At 34.5% G+C, this 15926-nt stretch overlaps 1 protein-coding gene across 3 annotated transcripts in view; it reads left to right on the top strand.

The window, feature by feature from the left end:
* LOC143226447 (uncharacterized) overlaps window positions 1-15926 on the top strand; it is a 106161-nt gene that overhangs the window by 84768 nt on the left and 5467 nt on the right. For all 3 annotated transcript variants that reach the window (XM_076457421.1, XM_076457423.1, XM_076457422.1), the window contains exons 2-3: window positions 4412-4773; window positions 5800-5902. In XM_076457421.1, coding sequence (XP_076313536.1) covers window positions 4412-4773; window positions 5800-5902 — 465 coding nt within the window. The remainder of the gene's footprint in view (window positions 1-4411; window positions 4774-5799; window positions 5903-15926) is intronic.

Here is a 15926-nt window from a genome sequence, read left to right as displayed (position 1 = left end):
AATGTTTGAAATGTAATTTCGATCATTAAAAAAAAAAAGTCTGTTGTTGAACGGAAAGCTACGCAATGGGCCCATCGCAATTATTGAAACCTAATTTTGAGCGTTATAATATTTGGACTTTTAACTGAGTCACCGTAATAAAATAGGATAAGACACAGCAGGGTTGGTTGTATCACATTATAAGTTCATCTTTAACTCATTTTGCTAATATTGTGAGCCCAACACGCTTACTATCCTGTTTCAGAGATTCCGAGGTCCATGTGTTCGCCACATATTTGAATCTTATCTGGTTATTTGAAAGAGAAGAGTCACATATTTTTATTTGTCGTACTACATAGAAAGTTCGAAATTACATAAAAATTTCATTATTTATTCATTGTAACTTATAAAGTTCAGTTTGTTTTGAATTTCACGAAAAGCTACACAAGGGCTGTTTTGCGCTAAGCCATTTTAATTTAGCAGTGAAAAACTAGAGGGAAAGCAGCTAATCATCACCACCCAACCCCAACTCTTGGGCTACTCTTTTACTAAAGAACAGTTAGATTGACCGTAACATTATAACGCTCCCACGGCTGAAAGGGCGAGCATATTTGGTGTAATGAGGACTCGAACATGGGAACCTCAGATTACGAGTTGAGTGCCCTAAGTACCTGACCATGTCAGGTCTAGGTTTATAAAAAGCTACGATATTATATATATAAAGCTATAAAAGATTTATAAGAGGACTAAAACGCAATATATTTTTGCTTTATAAAAATGAGTTGTTTTTTTTACGTTTGTAGGTTTTAGGTACTCATACATAGCCTTTAAAAAAGAAAGTTGAACAAACTTAAAGCTCATTGAGTGACCGTTGAACGAAGCACTTGTCAGCATACTTCACTTTCTGGGTACAAAACTTCTTATATGATAGAACGATAGCAGCATGCTATAGTGGGTTGTCACGTGGAACAATTAATAATTTAGTCCTCAGATCTGAGTGTATGTAAGGAAAACGGAAGGCGACAACATTTTCACAGCATTGTTCCACAACACGATGGTGGAACCAACGACTTTGTTTAGCAGTGTATGTTCACAGTGAAGATAGTGTTGAACTATTGAAATAAACTACTTATCTCTCTTGGTGATTAATCACCTTCAATGTATGCATACCTGTAATAAACTGTCTGCTTAATGAAGACTATAGTTAATGTTACACGCTACTCTAGGGTCGATAATTTTATAAAACACATATATTTACCCTGAATCTAATTCTAGCGTAACGGGGTACAAACTGCCTGTTGTTGTTCGAAATGGTAATTGTATTTTTTTTTTTTTTTTCATGTAGACATTATAAGCTATCAAAGGACGGAAGTAATTTTACGAACCTATAATAAGGACAGTAGTAAGTAAACATGTAATATAACGAGTTTGTTAAAAAAAAAAACATTATTTTTCTCTGCCATATATGACTACTACATTGCACTTTAAACATAGTGATATTAGGTTACGCTCTGGAAGAAATGGCCGTTGTAGTACTGCTACAGAAAAACCTTTCTTAGGCCTCCCAACAAATCTTTAACAAAAGATAACCAGCCTAGTTTTCGATTCACCCACTCGTGTCTAAACAGAGAGAAATTTCCTCGACTCTGTTTCCAGCAAGGTTAGAAATGATTGATGGATGGAAATGAACTTTCTCTTGACAGAAAAGGAAAACATTCCCAGAGAATTCTGATGTAAGAACTGGATGTTTAGAGAGAAAGTAAACACCCTGACTCTGATGTTTGTACTTCAAAATTCTGATAAATGAGCCACACAAACAACTCTGACTGGTTGGACGTTACAAAGACCACGATGAAACCAATCCAAAGTGATGTTACTCCTCTTTTCTTAAGTTGCGTGATTTTCAGTAACAAAACTTGCTGAATGTGATATTAAGATAGCAACAACGATGAAATATCTAAGTGCACGTGAAGTTAAGTCTGTGACGAGGTCTAGTAAAAGACCGCATAACCGGCTATTCAGTTACACTTTATCTGTTTGTAAGCACTGTCGCACTGTTAAGGTTAAAACGTAAAAGGTTTGTCCCAGTCTTGTCTTAGGCTGTTAATTTTTTATGGTTAAATTAGGAATTGATTAAAGGCCTGACAACAAGAAATAGCAAAGTGAGAGATTGACCACCATATTTTCATTTCATAAAGGAAATCGACTTTATTATTTTGTTTCACTATATATCACATCTAATAAACTTTGTGAAACTTCTTTCGTAACAATATCCATAATATAGTTATATTACTGGAAACCAGATTACAACGAAAAGCATTTACCTTCACTGCGATCTATATTGTTCAAACATGTCAACAGTTATCTGTCATGTCGTACTTAACAACTAAAAATGTTTTCCACTACAATTCATTACGTATAAAATATGTAGCCGTGATATATGCAGTCATGACATTAAACCCATCAAGTATACTGGATAGGTTAATAACGTCGTGAAATTACCTGGCTAACATATTGATCTTACTGTATTAAAATGTAAGCCAACGTATGAATATAAAACACATTATGTAACTAAGTTAGCTACATTTCCATAAATTTTAAGAAGTACAAATTAACCAAGAAACACACCCCATTAATAATGAGCAAACTTACAGAATGCATAAACAGATATAGTCATTTAGTTATAATTTGTTCATCTGTTTGTTTGTAGCTAAGCACAAAGCTACAAGACGAGCTATCTGTGTTCTAATCATCAAGAATATCGAAACCCGGTTTCTAGAGTTGTAATTCCTCAGGCATGCCTCTGTGCCACGGAGGGTGTACTTAGAGAAAGAGACAAAAAATGAGCAATAATGGAATAATAAAGAGTTAAAAAGCATTTGAATGTTCATACATTAGGAAGTACGTTGTTTTAAAGTATTTGAATGTTCATACATTAGGAAGTACGTTGTTTTAAAGGATTTGGATGTTCATATATTAGGAAGTACGTTGTTTTAAAGGATTTGAATGTTCATACATTAGGAAGTACGTTGTTTTAAAGTATTTCAATGTTCATACATTAGGAAGTACGTTGTTTTAAAGTATTTCAATGTTCATACATTATGAAGTACGTTGTTTTAAAGTATTTGAATGTTCATACATTAGGAAGTACGTTGTTTTAAAGGATTTGGATGTTCATACATTAGGAAGTACGTTGTTTTAAAGGATTTGGATGTTCATACATTAGGAGGTACGTTGTTTTAAAGTATTTCAATGTTCATACATTAGGAGGTACGTTGTTTTAAAGTATTTCAATGTTCATACATTAGGAAGTACGTTGTTTTAAAGTATTTCAATGTTCATACATTAGGAAGTACGTTGTTTTAAAGTATTTGAATGTTCATACATTAGGAAGTACGTTGTTTTAAAGGATTTGGATGTTCATACATTAGGAAGTACGTTGTTTTAAAGGATTTGAATGTTCATATATTAGGAAGTACGTTGTTTTAAAGGATTTGGATGTTCATACATTAGGAAGTACGTTGTTTTAAAGGATTTGGATGTTCATATATTAGGAAGTACGTTGTTTTAAAGGATTTGAATGTTAATATATTAGGAAGTACGTTGTTTTAAAGGATTTGGATGTCCATACATTAGGAAGTACGTTGTTTTAAAGGATTTGGATGTTCATATATTAGGAAGTACGTTGTTTTAAAGTATTTGAATGTTCATATATTAGGAAGTACGTTGTTTTAAAGGATTTGAATGTTCATATATTAGGAAGTACATTGTTTTAAAGGATTTGAATGTTCATATACTAGGAAGTACGTTGTTTTAAAGGATTTGGATGTTCATACATTAGGAAGTACGTTGTTTTAAAGTATTTGAATGTTCATACATTAGGAAGTACGTTGTTTTAAAGTATTTGAATGTTCATACATTAGGAAGTACGTTGTTTTAAAGGATTTGGATGTTCATACATTAGGAGGTACGTTGTTTTAAAGTATTTGAATGTTCATACATTAGGAAGTACGTTGTTTTAAAGTATTTGGATGTTCATATATTAGGAAGTACGTTGTTTTAAAGGATTTGGATGTTCATACATTAGGAAGTACGTTGTTTTAAAGTATTTGAATGTTCGTACATTAGGAAGTACGTTGTTTTAAAGGATTTGAATGTTCATATATTAGGAAGTACGTTGTTTTAAAGGATTTGGATGTTCATACATTAGGAAGTACGTTGTTTTAAAGTATTTGAATGTTCGTACATTAGGAAGTACGTTGTTTTAAAGCATTTGTGTGTTCGTACATTAGGAAGTACGTTGTTTTAAAGTATTTCAATGTTCATACATTAGGAAGTACGTTGTTTTAAAGTATTTCAATGTTCATACATTAGGAAGTACGTTGTTTTAAAGGTTGGTATTGCTGTTTTTTTGTTTTTTTTTAAACTTCAGGTAAACGGGAAAGATATTACAACAGCCACTTCTGAGGAAGCGCTCGAAACATTCTGTGTAACGAAAGAACCAATCATAATTGAGGTTTTGAGAAGTCCACCTAACCATACTTTATCTATCTGGAATCCTGTTGACCAAGTGGAAAAAAATCCTCTTCATGGCCATAGCTGTAAAACTGATTGTTTAGACAAAAACTGCGCGTCAAACCTTTCTGTGAAAAAAGTCGAATCAACGGTTTCTTCTAAGCCTAACGACAGCGTAATTTCCACATCTTCAAAATTTCGAGACTCGGCAACTCAAACAGAATGGATAGACGGATGGGATGAATTTTATTTAGAGATTTTTTGTAAGACTTTGGACAGGTACTAGTACAAAATGTATATGAAAAGTAATAAATCATTATTAATTTGGTAAATTAAAAACAACAACAAAATGTATAAAGTAAGTTCTTAATATTTACATTTAATTAATTTCATTTCAAATGTATTTATTGAACATGGCGTACTCGTCAGCAGATTAAGTAGTGCATTTGTTAATGTCATGAGTTGTTGATGATAGGGCCCTAGGTTCGAGACGTGATACATTAAATACATTCCATAGCTGTGAGCACCTTACAGCCTTTATATTTACTCCGTTTAAAAAATCGAATAAAACCATTGATATTGCTAGCTGGCTTCTTTCTGATTAAATTAGAACCCTAAGCGTCTCTGAGCTAGGGTTAAGTTGTCCTTCAGGTTGAAATTTCCAATTCATTTGAGTTTGTTTCTTGTTTATTATCTTAAATTAGTAATAAAATGCATATCTCATAAAATCAATTATTGAAGAAACATATCCTGACACAGCTCTGGGAATAGCAGAAAAACATTTTATTATCTTGCTATACAACGAGAAAGTAATAAGAAAATACTCCTTCTAGTTCATAAAATAAAACAAACAAGGATTATTAAGCCTGTTTTTGTTTACTTAGTGTATCTTAACAGAGATTATTAGGCCTACCACTTACTATTTTTTTACTTAGTTAGTACTTATTTGCAGCTACATTTGGGTGTATTTTAACATAAATATATGTTTCATTATACCTTCACATAATTTATCTCAGTATCTTTAATTTACTTATCGAGAAAGTGCTCTTCTAAATCGTGCTTTTAAAAGTCAGAAGTTGTTTGTATTTTATGTATTCAGTATTCTCTGACTAACGTTTACTCCAATTTTTTTGTTTTACAAAATTATAGTTAGCACACATTTGAGCAGCTCTGTTTTTTTTAATGGCACTTTAGATTTTTGAGTTAGATCAAGACGAACTATCTCTTTTTGTTGAAATTCAATCTGTTGTTTTTTTTTTGTCAACGGCCTCAATCACCGATATAGTTTATGCATTCTTGTTGCAGGTGGCCTGGATCAAATGGAAAAGCAACACTTTGTTGTGAAACCACCAGATGTCCTGCCACAGCTAACAACACACCTCACACGTGTGGAACAAGTACAAATTTGGTACGTAACCCATCCATATTCACCAAAGAAAAGAAAATCACTCGATTTTTCTGTCAGGAGGAAACGTATGATTTCGATCAGTTTGACTGCGTCAATCCCATAAATAGAAACATCTTTATTGACTGTATGACATCTCTCACACTAGTGCTAAACACTGGCATCAGTGTGTAACAAAGACAGGCTGGTAAACGTAAAGATAGGGAAAAGAAATAAAACTTCTTTGGAAAGGGAAGAGGATTTTTAGCTTTTCTTCTCTCTGTGAATAAAAGAAGACAGCTCTGTTATTATTAAACATTAACTCTATATTTGACTATAGTCAATATAGTCTAAATATAGTCTATATTTGGCTATACAGTCAAAGTGTACTGCTCTTTTTCATTATTCTAAAACATAACCTAAGACTAACGAAATACGTATTTGATGTCGTTCAGCCGTTGACAACATTGTCATTGTTTTCATTTTTTTCTGGGAAGTGTTTTCTTTCTTCTGTGGGATAAGAACCCATGATATTGTGTCTTATATTACTTGTGTAGTATATGTAACAGTAGTACTAGTCAAACAAACTGATGTAAATTATCAAATCTTTTCGAAGATAACGGCAGTTTAATAACTTTTTTTATTCTAACATGGAAAACTTTTCGATACAGATATATATTTACTAAGTAAACTGTAAGGATTGTATTAACCATACGGTTTGGAAATTAACTTGTAGCATATTTTTCAATCGCAGTCGCTGTCTGTAAATTGTACTGGCTCTACAAGTGGTGATTAGTGAGAAAATTCAATGTATTCTGTATATTCCAGAAGTCCCCGGTGAGTCACCAATAAGTTTACGGACTTACAACGCTAAAATCCGGGGTTTGATTCTCCGCGGTGGAAAGAGCGCTGATAGCCCATTATTGTGGCTTTGAGCTCATACAAAAACTAACAAATATGTAAGGATGTTCTAAACGAGTAACAAATGAATAAAATTAGAGTATTTTAAAAGAAACACGAAGTATTTATCCTTAAAATAGCTCTGAATATTGAATATATTTTTATTAAAACTGGATCCCAACAATAATGAATAAAATTCATTAGAAATGGAGAAATTGTACCAGTAAAACGATCTTAATGTGTCAGATTACGACGGACTTAACTAGAAATAACTGTTCATTGGATTAAGTTTATTATCATAAAATAAACAGTTTGTTCAGTATTGTAAGTTTTAAATATAGCTGCAGGTGGGTAAAATATGACTAATAAAACTATCAATTCTTGAAATCTTAAAATATTGCACATAATCTTGGTATGGTCCAATGGGTAAGGAATTCTGTGGTGTCTTAACAGCAAGACTCGGGGGTTTGTGGGTAATTAATTGCATCTAACAGAGTTTCCATCGAGTTAGCCGCTATGCCTAAGGTAATAAGATTCAGCCACTCGTGAAATAGATCCAAACGGTTCGATTCCATCAATGATTAATAAATCTTTGCTTGGTGAGAACAGAGATTACTCTAGCAGAGAAAACTGTACTGCTTCAGGCTCTAATACAAGTATTGACCAATCAGTTTGTGTTAGTACAGAACAAGACATAAAATACCACCTGTGTAGATGAAGACAATATTAAAACGAGAAGATACAGTCCCAATATCTTTACCAATTGCTTGATAAACCTAGTGCTTATACGTTGTGCAAAAAACTGTGTGTAGATTCAGGGCGATTCAGTTTTCCAGTTTCTTAATTTTTTTAAAGTTATTAAAACACTAGAACTAAAATATAACTTTCTCCAGCAACGCACATACTGTTTTATTACCACTACTTACTCTGTTTAGGTCTGTTTTCCCTTAGCAACCCCACGTTTATTTTATCGTGAACTATGGATATTGCTTTGGTGCGTTTTCTGGAGTACCCTAGTACATTTTAAAGCTGATATTGGGTATTGCTTTTGTACATTTTTCCCTTAGCAACCTTAAGTTTAATGTATTGTGAGTTTGTTTATCTGGTATTTTTTTAAAGTGACGTCATGCATGTTTCCACTTTATAATGGATCTGTTTTTGTTTGTTTGTTTGTTTTTGAATTTCGCGCAAAGCTACTCGAGGGCTATCTGCGCTAGCCATCCCTAATTTAGTAGTGTAGACTAGATTAAAGGCAACTAGACATTAACATCCACCGCCAATTCTTGGACTACTCTTTTACCAAAGAATAATGAGATTAACCGTCACATTATAACGCCTCTACAGCTGAAAGGACGATCATATTTGGTTAACGGGGATTCGAACTTGCGACCCTCGGATTACGAGTCGAGTGTAGGCCCGGCATAGCCAAGCGTGTTAAGGTGTGCGACTCGTAATCTGAGGGTCGCGGGTTCGCATCCCCGTCGCACCAAACATGCTCGCCCTTTCAGCTGTGGGAGCGTTATAATGTGACGGTCAATCCAACTATTCGTTGGCAAAAGAGTAGCCCAAGAGTTGGCGGTGGGTGGTGATGACTAGTTGCCTTCCCTCTAGTCTTACACTGCTAAATTAGGGACGGCTAGCACAGATAGCTCTCGAATAGCTTTGTACGAAATTCAAAAACAAAACAAACAAACAAACGAGTCCAGTGCCTTGATCACCTGGCCATGCCGAACGGATCTGTTTTCCCCCATTATTGAAACTAGACACTGCTTTTGTCTGTTTTTCTTTGTTTGTGTGTGTGTTTCTTTTTTTTTTTAGCAGCCACAAGTTTATTATTTTATGTATTATGGATACTGATTTGGTTTGTTTTCCTCTTGTACTACCACCAGTGTATATTAGTTTTGATACAGTCTTACAGTCTTGGCTTTTTTTTTTCCTAGTAGCATCGAGATGAGTGATTTAAGTGGTAACACTTTATTAAGTATAGAAAGCATACCAATTAGAAATACGAAACAAATGGTAAGGCTATCGTCAGTGTTTAGTGAAGCTGTTCCTTGCCATATTTAACGTGGAAACTCAATTTTAACTAGTGTGTGATATTCAGGCACACTGATGTCCAAAAGGTGTCCACACTTCCTTACAGCATGAAAAGTCCTTTATGGTGGTTCTGGGTGTTCGGCCATGCAGACATGGTTGTTTTCAAATGAGACTGGAACTGCACTATTATCCTATTCACTATTGAAAGTGATGTTACAAGCGACCCGGAAATGTTTCATTGACTCTGACAGTCAATCCATTGTCCCGCCACATGACCTTGTGGAAATACGGTCAATTCTTGAAATTATTTCATTCGTGAGATGTTTGTGTTCTGTGGTTTTTATTCATACGTGGGAGTTACCTGCGAGTGACGTCATAAAGGTGGTCAGTTTGTGACTTATTGGTAGGTTGTTTAATTAAGGACAAGTTCGATGAAAAGAATGAAGAAACATAAGAGTGTAAGTTATTAGTGAATGACCAAAACCTAAAATTTAGGTAGACATCAAGAGAGAGGTCAGTGAATGCAAGATTGAAGAGACAACATCACAAGTGAATGTACATTTAGCGTGTATTATTATTAATACTGGCTACTACCTTGGGTTGTATTCTTTCACAATTGGATCAAGCCAGTTTTATTTTCATGTTAAATATTGTTATTTTTCTCGTGGAAGCATCAAGGCTATTTCATTTTCGTTTTGAATAATTGCTGTGTGTTTAATCATCTTCTGTATATTGTACTATTGACACTGGAAACTGCTGTCATACATTTTTTTCTCTCTAATTTACTCTAAGGATTTGAATTTTTGATAAGAGATCTTGCTTTGTGGACTGTTTAACTCCACAATGCTCCTTTTTTTGTGATTATAAATACTGTCTCGATCTATTCTTACTAACACCCAATATGTTTGATTGAACGTTTTGGTAATTCATTAATCTGTTGTTTTTTTTGTTATTGTTGTTTTGTTTGTAGTTAAGCACAAAACTACACGATGGGCTATCCATGCTGTGCCCAATACGTGTATCGAAACCCGGTTTGTAGCGTTGTAAGTCCGCAGACGGTGTGCCACTGGGGTTCATATGTGTTTATTGCCAAACACCACAATGTATTCTTGATAAGAGACACTGGTTCGGTTTCCCCAGCTGCTAATGTGTCTTAATTTAAATACTCCATGTTTGTTTGGTGTGGTCCTTTGCTGGTACAGTAGTAAGTCTTCGGATTTACAAAACTAAAACCAAGTGTCCGAGTCCCCTCGGTGAACTCAACAGATAGCCCAAGGTGGCTTTGCTGTAAGAAAAAAACACACACTCTTTGGTGTGATTAATTTTATCAGTAACTTGTTTGTTTGTTTTTTTGAATTTCTCACAAAGCTACTCGAGAGCTATCTGTTCTAGCCGTCCCTAATTTAGCAGTGTAAGACTAGAGGGGAGGCAGCTAGTCATCACCACCCACCGCCAACTCTTGGGCTACTCTTTTACCAACGAATAGTGGGATTGACCGTAACATTATAACGCCCTCACGGCTGAAAGGGCGATCATGTTTGATGCAGTGGGGATTCAAACTCGCGACCCTCGGATTACGAGTCGAACGCCTTAACACGCTTGGCCATGCCGGGCCCTTATCAGTAAGTAAAAGTCTGGTTTGTCTTTTTTTTATATATAACGAATGTTGCTTTGATCGGATTTTTTTCTTAGTATTCCCTTATTATCGAGGAAAAACGACTTATTTACTTGTTTATTTTACCGTACTCTCCATTACTGGAATACTGGTTGGATTTATTTTAATTAGAGTATTTTACTGTTTGTTTTGAATACTGGTTATTTTTTAATACTCTTCACGTGTTTAACTGTTACTTTGTCTCTTTTTTTTCCCCTCTCCCTGTATTTTATTTGCGTGGCTTAATAATACATCCTAGAGCGTTTTATTTTTGTACTGGACACTTTGTCTGTCATCTGGTTTTTCTCAATAACCCCAAATGTGTTTTATTGTTGATTCGTGGTACCGTTTTCCCTAGTAACTACAAATCGGTTTTGTTGTCGAACCTATACACTGCTTTGATCATGTTTTTTTATAGTAACTCCCGTTTTATTATGGTTGACACTGGATATTGCTTTCATAAGATCCCCTGGTAACCGTGTGCTGGGATGAAACTTGATACAACATCGGTCTGTCTTTTCCCAGCATTCCAAGAGTGTATTGCTGTTGATAACAATACTTATGAGTATGTGTGTGTGTGTGTGTGTGTGAGATATAAGTATTTTTATATGTTCTAAAGAATTAATTGCTTTTATTTCTGAATGTCTTTTATTTAGTGATGAATTCTGGTTTAGACAGTAAATCACGCTTAATGACAACAGTGTTGTATGCGATATTAAGAACTTTGGACAATGTACGCACACATAAAAAACACCTAAAACACATTTCGTCTTGTAGCAGTTTTAAATCTTCATTCGTCTATCTATTGAAAGGTCAGCCTCAGCTCGTTAAAAGAGAAGAAACAAGAAAAATAGTGAAACGGTTTTAAATTAATGTCGTTGAACTGACAGTAATCAAAGTCTACTGAGAAGTAAGAGAGACCATGTACGTGTATAGACAGTGTCAAGGAAGTGCCTATGTCAAGTTCTGATCTGTATACATGAAGGGAAAGTGAAGGACCACTTGAACTAACGAGCCCGAGAACGTGTAAATGGTATCAATATACTTAAGAGAAGGATGATTTCGGTTGACATCATCAAAGGGATGACAAAGTCTTCATGATGACTAGTGCCAAAAAAACAACAGATTCCAGTGTGGGAATGTAAGAAAAATATTATACAATAATAGCAGCGAACGTGTTCACGAATATAACACAGTAATTAATCTATTCTATTGAGTAGAAAGTCATAGGTGGAGAATAATAAAAGAAATGTACTTAGATAGACAGACTGATAGATATTTAATAGAAAGATAAAATCTGAAGTTTTAGCTGTTTTATTTGTCTTTTTCTTTTTGCAATACGCAAGAGTGGGAAAGACCGTAAGATGTGGAAAAATAATGAAAAAGAGTGTTCAATATCTATGACAAATAAACTTATTTATTTGCAACTTTTCGGGCAAGAGTTCTTTGTGAAAAAAGGCTTAGACAGAATCGTTGAAGGGTTAGAATATAAAGATATATTAAATTAACACATACGTTCTGCATAGGGCACGTTCTCATAATATATTGGTAGAAGGGAACATTGTTAAAGTGGTTCTATAAACAATTTAAAAAATTGGAAACAAACATTTAAGTGATAGAAACTGAATTTTATAAATTAAAAAAGTGTTTGTTTTTGAATTTCATACAAACCTACTCGAGGGCTATCTGCGCTAGCCGTCCCTAATTTAGCACTATAAGACTAGAGGGAAGGCAGCTAGTCATCACCACCTACCGCGAACTCTTGGGATACTCTTTTACCAACGAATAGGGAGGTTGACCGTCACATTATGATGCCCCCACGGCTGAAAGGGCGAGCATGTTTGGTGTGACGGAGTTGAAAAGATGTTGCAGTACGTGAATCGTATATTTACCACTTATACTATACCTGTATTTATACAGATTTTTATCGGATATAAAAAGCGGATATTCACAGGACAGCCAAGTAAGCTGGAGAAATCTTGTAGCGAGACCCCGAGCCGTTTAGGCACTGCCCCTGCTTACGTGATCAGGTCGGTTGGTAGTAGACAAAAACATTGCTGTTTTTGAAATTTTTTAATTTGTATACCAGAAATGTTAAGGGCCTTTTTAGCGAATTATTATTATATATGTGAATAATATATCGTAACCAATACTTTGAATGGTCAATTTTTTGCTTAGGAATTCGATAGGGTAGTTTTTCTGCGCGTGAATTATCTGGAACTATTTTCCATCCCTATTATTAAGTACTACCGTTCTTAACACAGGAGATATTTAGTGTTGTTTGAAGAACAAGTCTGACTTTTTTGAAATTCCTGGGCAAATCATATTATGAACCACTATCGTAGTTTATGTCATATTCTCTCTCGGAATGAAGACAACTTATTTCTTTGTTTTCCATAACAGACAAGTAGTTATTATGAATTAACATAATAACTGTGTCCTCTGGCTTATGTATTAGAATGTATTAGAATGAAGGCTGAACATTGATTTGAAATGTTCACAAGTGCAACGCATTGTTTGGAAGGGCTACTCTTTGGTTACATAACACTTGTCTCTGAACGTCCTCGTACGTAATACTTTGTTTTAAATAGCTATGTTTTACTTACAGTTGTGTTTCATTAAATGAACTTCCGTTGTAAATAACGGTTAAAATATCCTCTCGGTAATACACTGATGGAAAGAGTTGTTATATTAGTGTGTTTAATAAAGTTATCTTCTGCCGCAGAGAGAGACTCACTTGAATATCTTTTAGTCGTAATGCTTTGTTTATAAGAGTTAACTGGGCCCGTCATGACCAGGTGGTTAGGACGTTCAACTCGTAATCTGTAGGTCACTGATTCGAATCCCTATCGCACCAAACACGCTTGCCCTTTCGGCCATGGATGCGTTATAATGTGATGGTCATTCTCATTATTCTTTGGTAAAAGAGTAGTCCAAGAGTTGGCTAGTCTTACACTGCTAAATTAGGGACAGTTAGCTCAGATAGCTGTAGCTTTGCGCGAAATTCTAAACAAACTAAGAGTCAACTTGTGGTTGAAGTAGAGTTTCAAAAAGTCTTTTGAAGAGATGGATCCATGAAGGTCGCTTTAGCATAATACTTGGTTTCACATATTAATTTCTTATTGCAAACAAGATAGTTTTTTGTCTCTGAGTATGTGTGTGTAAAGTGATCCAACAGTGCATTACTAGCAACAACATATACAAGATATAACAACAAAATATTTGAGACAATTAATATATACTATATGTAGTAAATTTAAAACCATACCATGCCAAACTTTTATACGCGTTACTGACAAATCATACATGTTGCCTGAACATAATGTGGAACGTATAAACGTGTGGATAACGTTGCACGTAGATTAATATTATGTGAACAAACCAGTTCAAGACTAAAAGTTTTCTTGCAACTTTATAGCTTCTATCATTTTGTCTTGGCTCACTTTCTAAAGGAATGCAATAAAAATTTCTTTAGAGCGGACCGTAAAAACGGAGAGTAGGTATGACGTCAGCGTCTTTAATTTTATACCATACCAACCCTGTTAAAAGCCAGAGATGATAAATCTTGCAACCTCTTTCTTAATGCAGTAGCAGGAAGAAGATAGCCACCTCCACAGAAGGATCGGAAGTAATTCCCCGAGATGGTGGGACACTGGTGAAAGACTTGTCAAATAAATTGAGCAAGTCTGGCGATGCGAGCTTTTAACCTTCGCTTGTTCGGAGCTGAAGTCGTCGTCTAGCCATACTCTTGTTTTGGAGTCAGCAGGAAATGCAAAAGGAACATTATACAAGCGGCTTGGTTCGGTTGACTGTCAAAAGCACTTTGAGTCGGTGATGAAAGATATGTGGAGGAAGACGGTTTGACTGGGACTGTTGAAACGACTGTAGTAATCTGTGACGAGCGAGTTATCATAGTATAAGGATGTTACTTTCAATGCCTGGGTTCACCAAACGCTTTGTCCTAAAACGTAATGTATAAGTGTAATTCTGAAAATACACTTTTATGGTTTCACAATTAACTGGGTTTATTTTCTAACAACAGTAGTCTTCAAATCGGGAATTTCCATAAACTTTTGTCGTTTTGTAACGATGTGAAAAATAAATCATTCATTTATCTTTTTCATAACAGAAAGACAACTGTTTAGCAAAAGTTATAGGAGAAAATTGTTTCTCAGAACGCTTGTTGTTTGATTAAAAGACTTTCTGAGGACTAATTTTCATTTTTAGTGCATTTATTTGGTTTTCTCTGTTCTTTAAATTGCAGTAACTGTGTAGTTCCATGTGATTTATCTGCTTGTTTTTGCTATCATGATAATTAAAAGAGTGTGTGTGTGTTTTTCTTATAGCAAAGCCACATCGGGCTATCTGTTCAGCCCACCGAGGGGAATCGAGCCCCTGGATAATTAAAAGAACTATTCAAATAAGCCCATGTTAATTTGCTGCTTTGTCCCAATTAAAATTGAACCAGGTTCTCAGTTTGTTTTTATCCTCGTTATAATTCAAAAACCATTAAAATTGTCCTGTGTTATCTTTGTTTACTGTTATATTCTCATTACAAGTCAAGCATTATTAAACTAGTTCCGCGTTGTTGTTTTTCTTGTTGACATAAGAAGTTTTAAAATGTAGGGCCATTGAACTTCGACCTTTAAATATCCTGGAGAAATAAAATTTTGAGTTCCGAAGGGTATGCATCCAGTTCACAAATCACAGAGTTTACCTGAGTGTGTGTGTGTCCGTGGGTGAAATATACAAATGTAGACTTCATTCGATCGTGTTATAGCATCAGAGTAACTACATAACATTTTATTTTCAACCGCAAGTGGTTTTATATTTATTACAAATGAAAAAAAAACAACAAAAGATTAATTTACGGAAACGTCTCGCGCTTTTCGGTAAAACAATAGCAACAATAAAGCATATTAAACACACATAAATATATTTAAAATCACAATAAGTCAGGTACTGTTTTCAGTTTCGTACTGACGGTATTAGTCTGAATTGAAATATATATTTATGATTATTAATGGGTTTTTTTTATATCTGCGCTCTTTAATCCTTGTGATTCAATAAGATATGCACCCCTAGATCTTCGTGATTCGATAAAAGAACTATATCTTCCTAATATGGTAAACAATATACACCCTTATATTCTCCGAATACAATAAAAGATCTATCTCTTAAATCCTCCCACAACTGTAAAAGATTTACACCTTCAAATCCTCAGGAGATCGATTTATTTGATGATTTTAATCAAAAACTAAATTGTTACAAATTTGTTTTGTTTCTATTTGACTTATGTAATTTTAAACGTAGAGACAGTCATTTCATTTGTAATTGAAGGGCTTTGTGTAAGTTCAGTGGAAAACAAGCAGATATTCAAACGACAAACCTAATCCACATTAATAAAATTATAGCGTTTTTAAATTTTATAAAAGTATTTTGTTTAATGATCACTAG

Source organism: Tachypleus tridentatus, chromosome 9, assembly GCF_004210375.1.
Source record: "Tachypleus tridentatus isolate NWPU-2018 chromosome 9, ASM421037v1, whole genome shotgun sequence".
Taxonomy (NCBI): Eukaryota; Metazoa; Arthropoda; class Merostomata; order Xiphosura; family Limulidae; genus Tachypleus; species Tachypleus tridentatus.
This window is presented reverse-complemented; position numbering and strand designations above follow the sequence as displayed.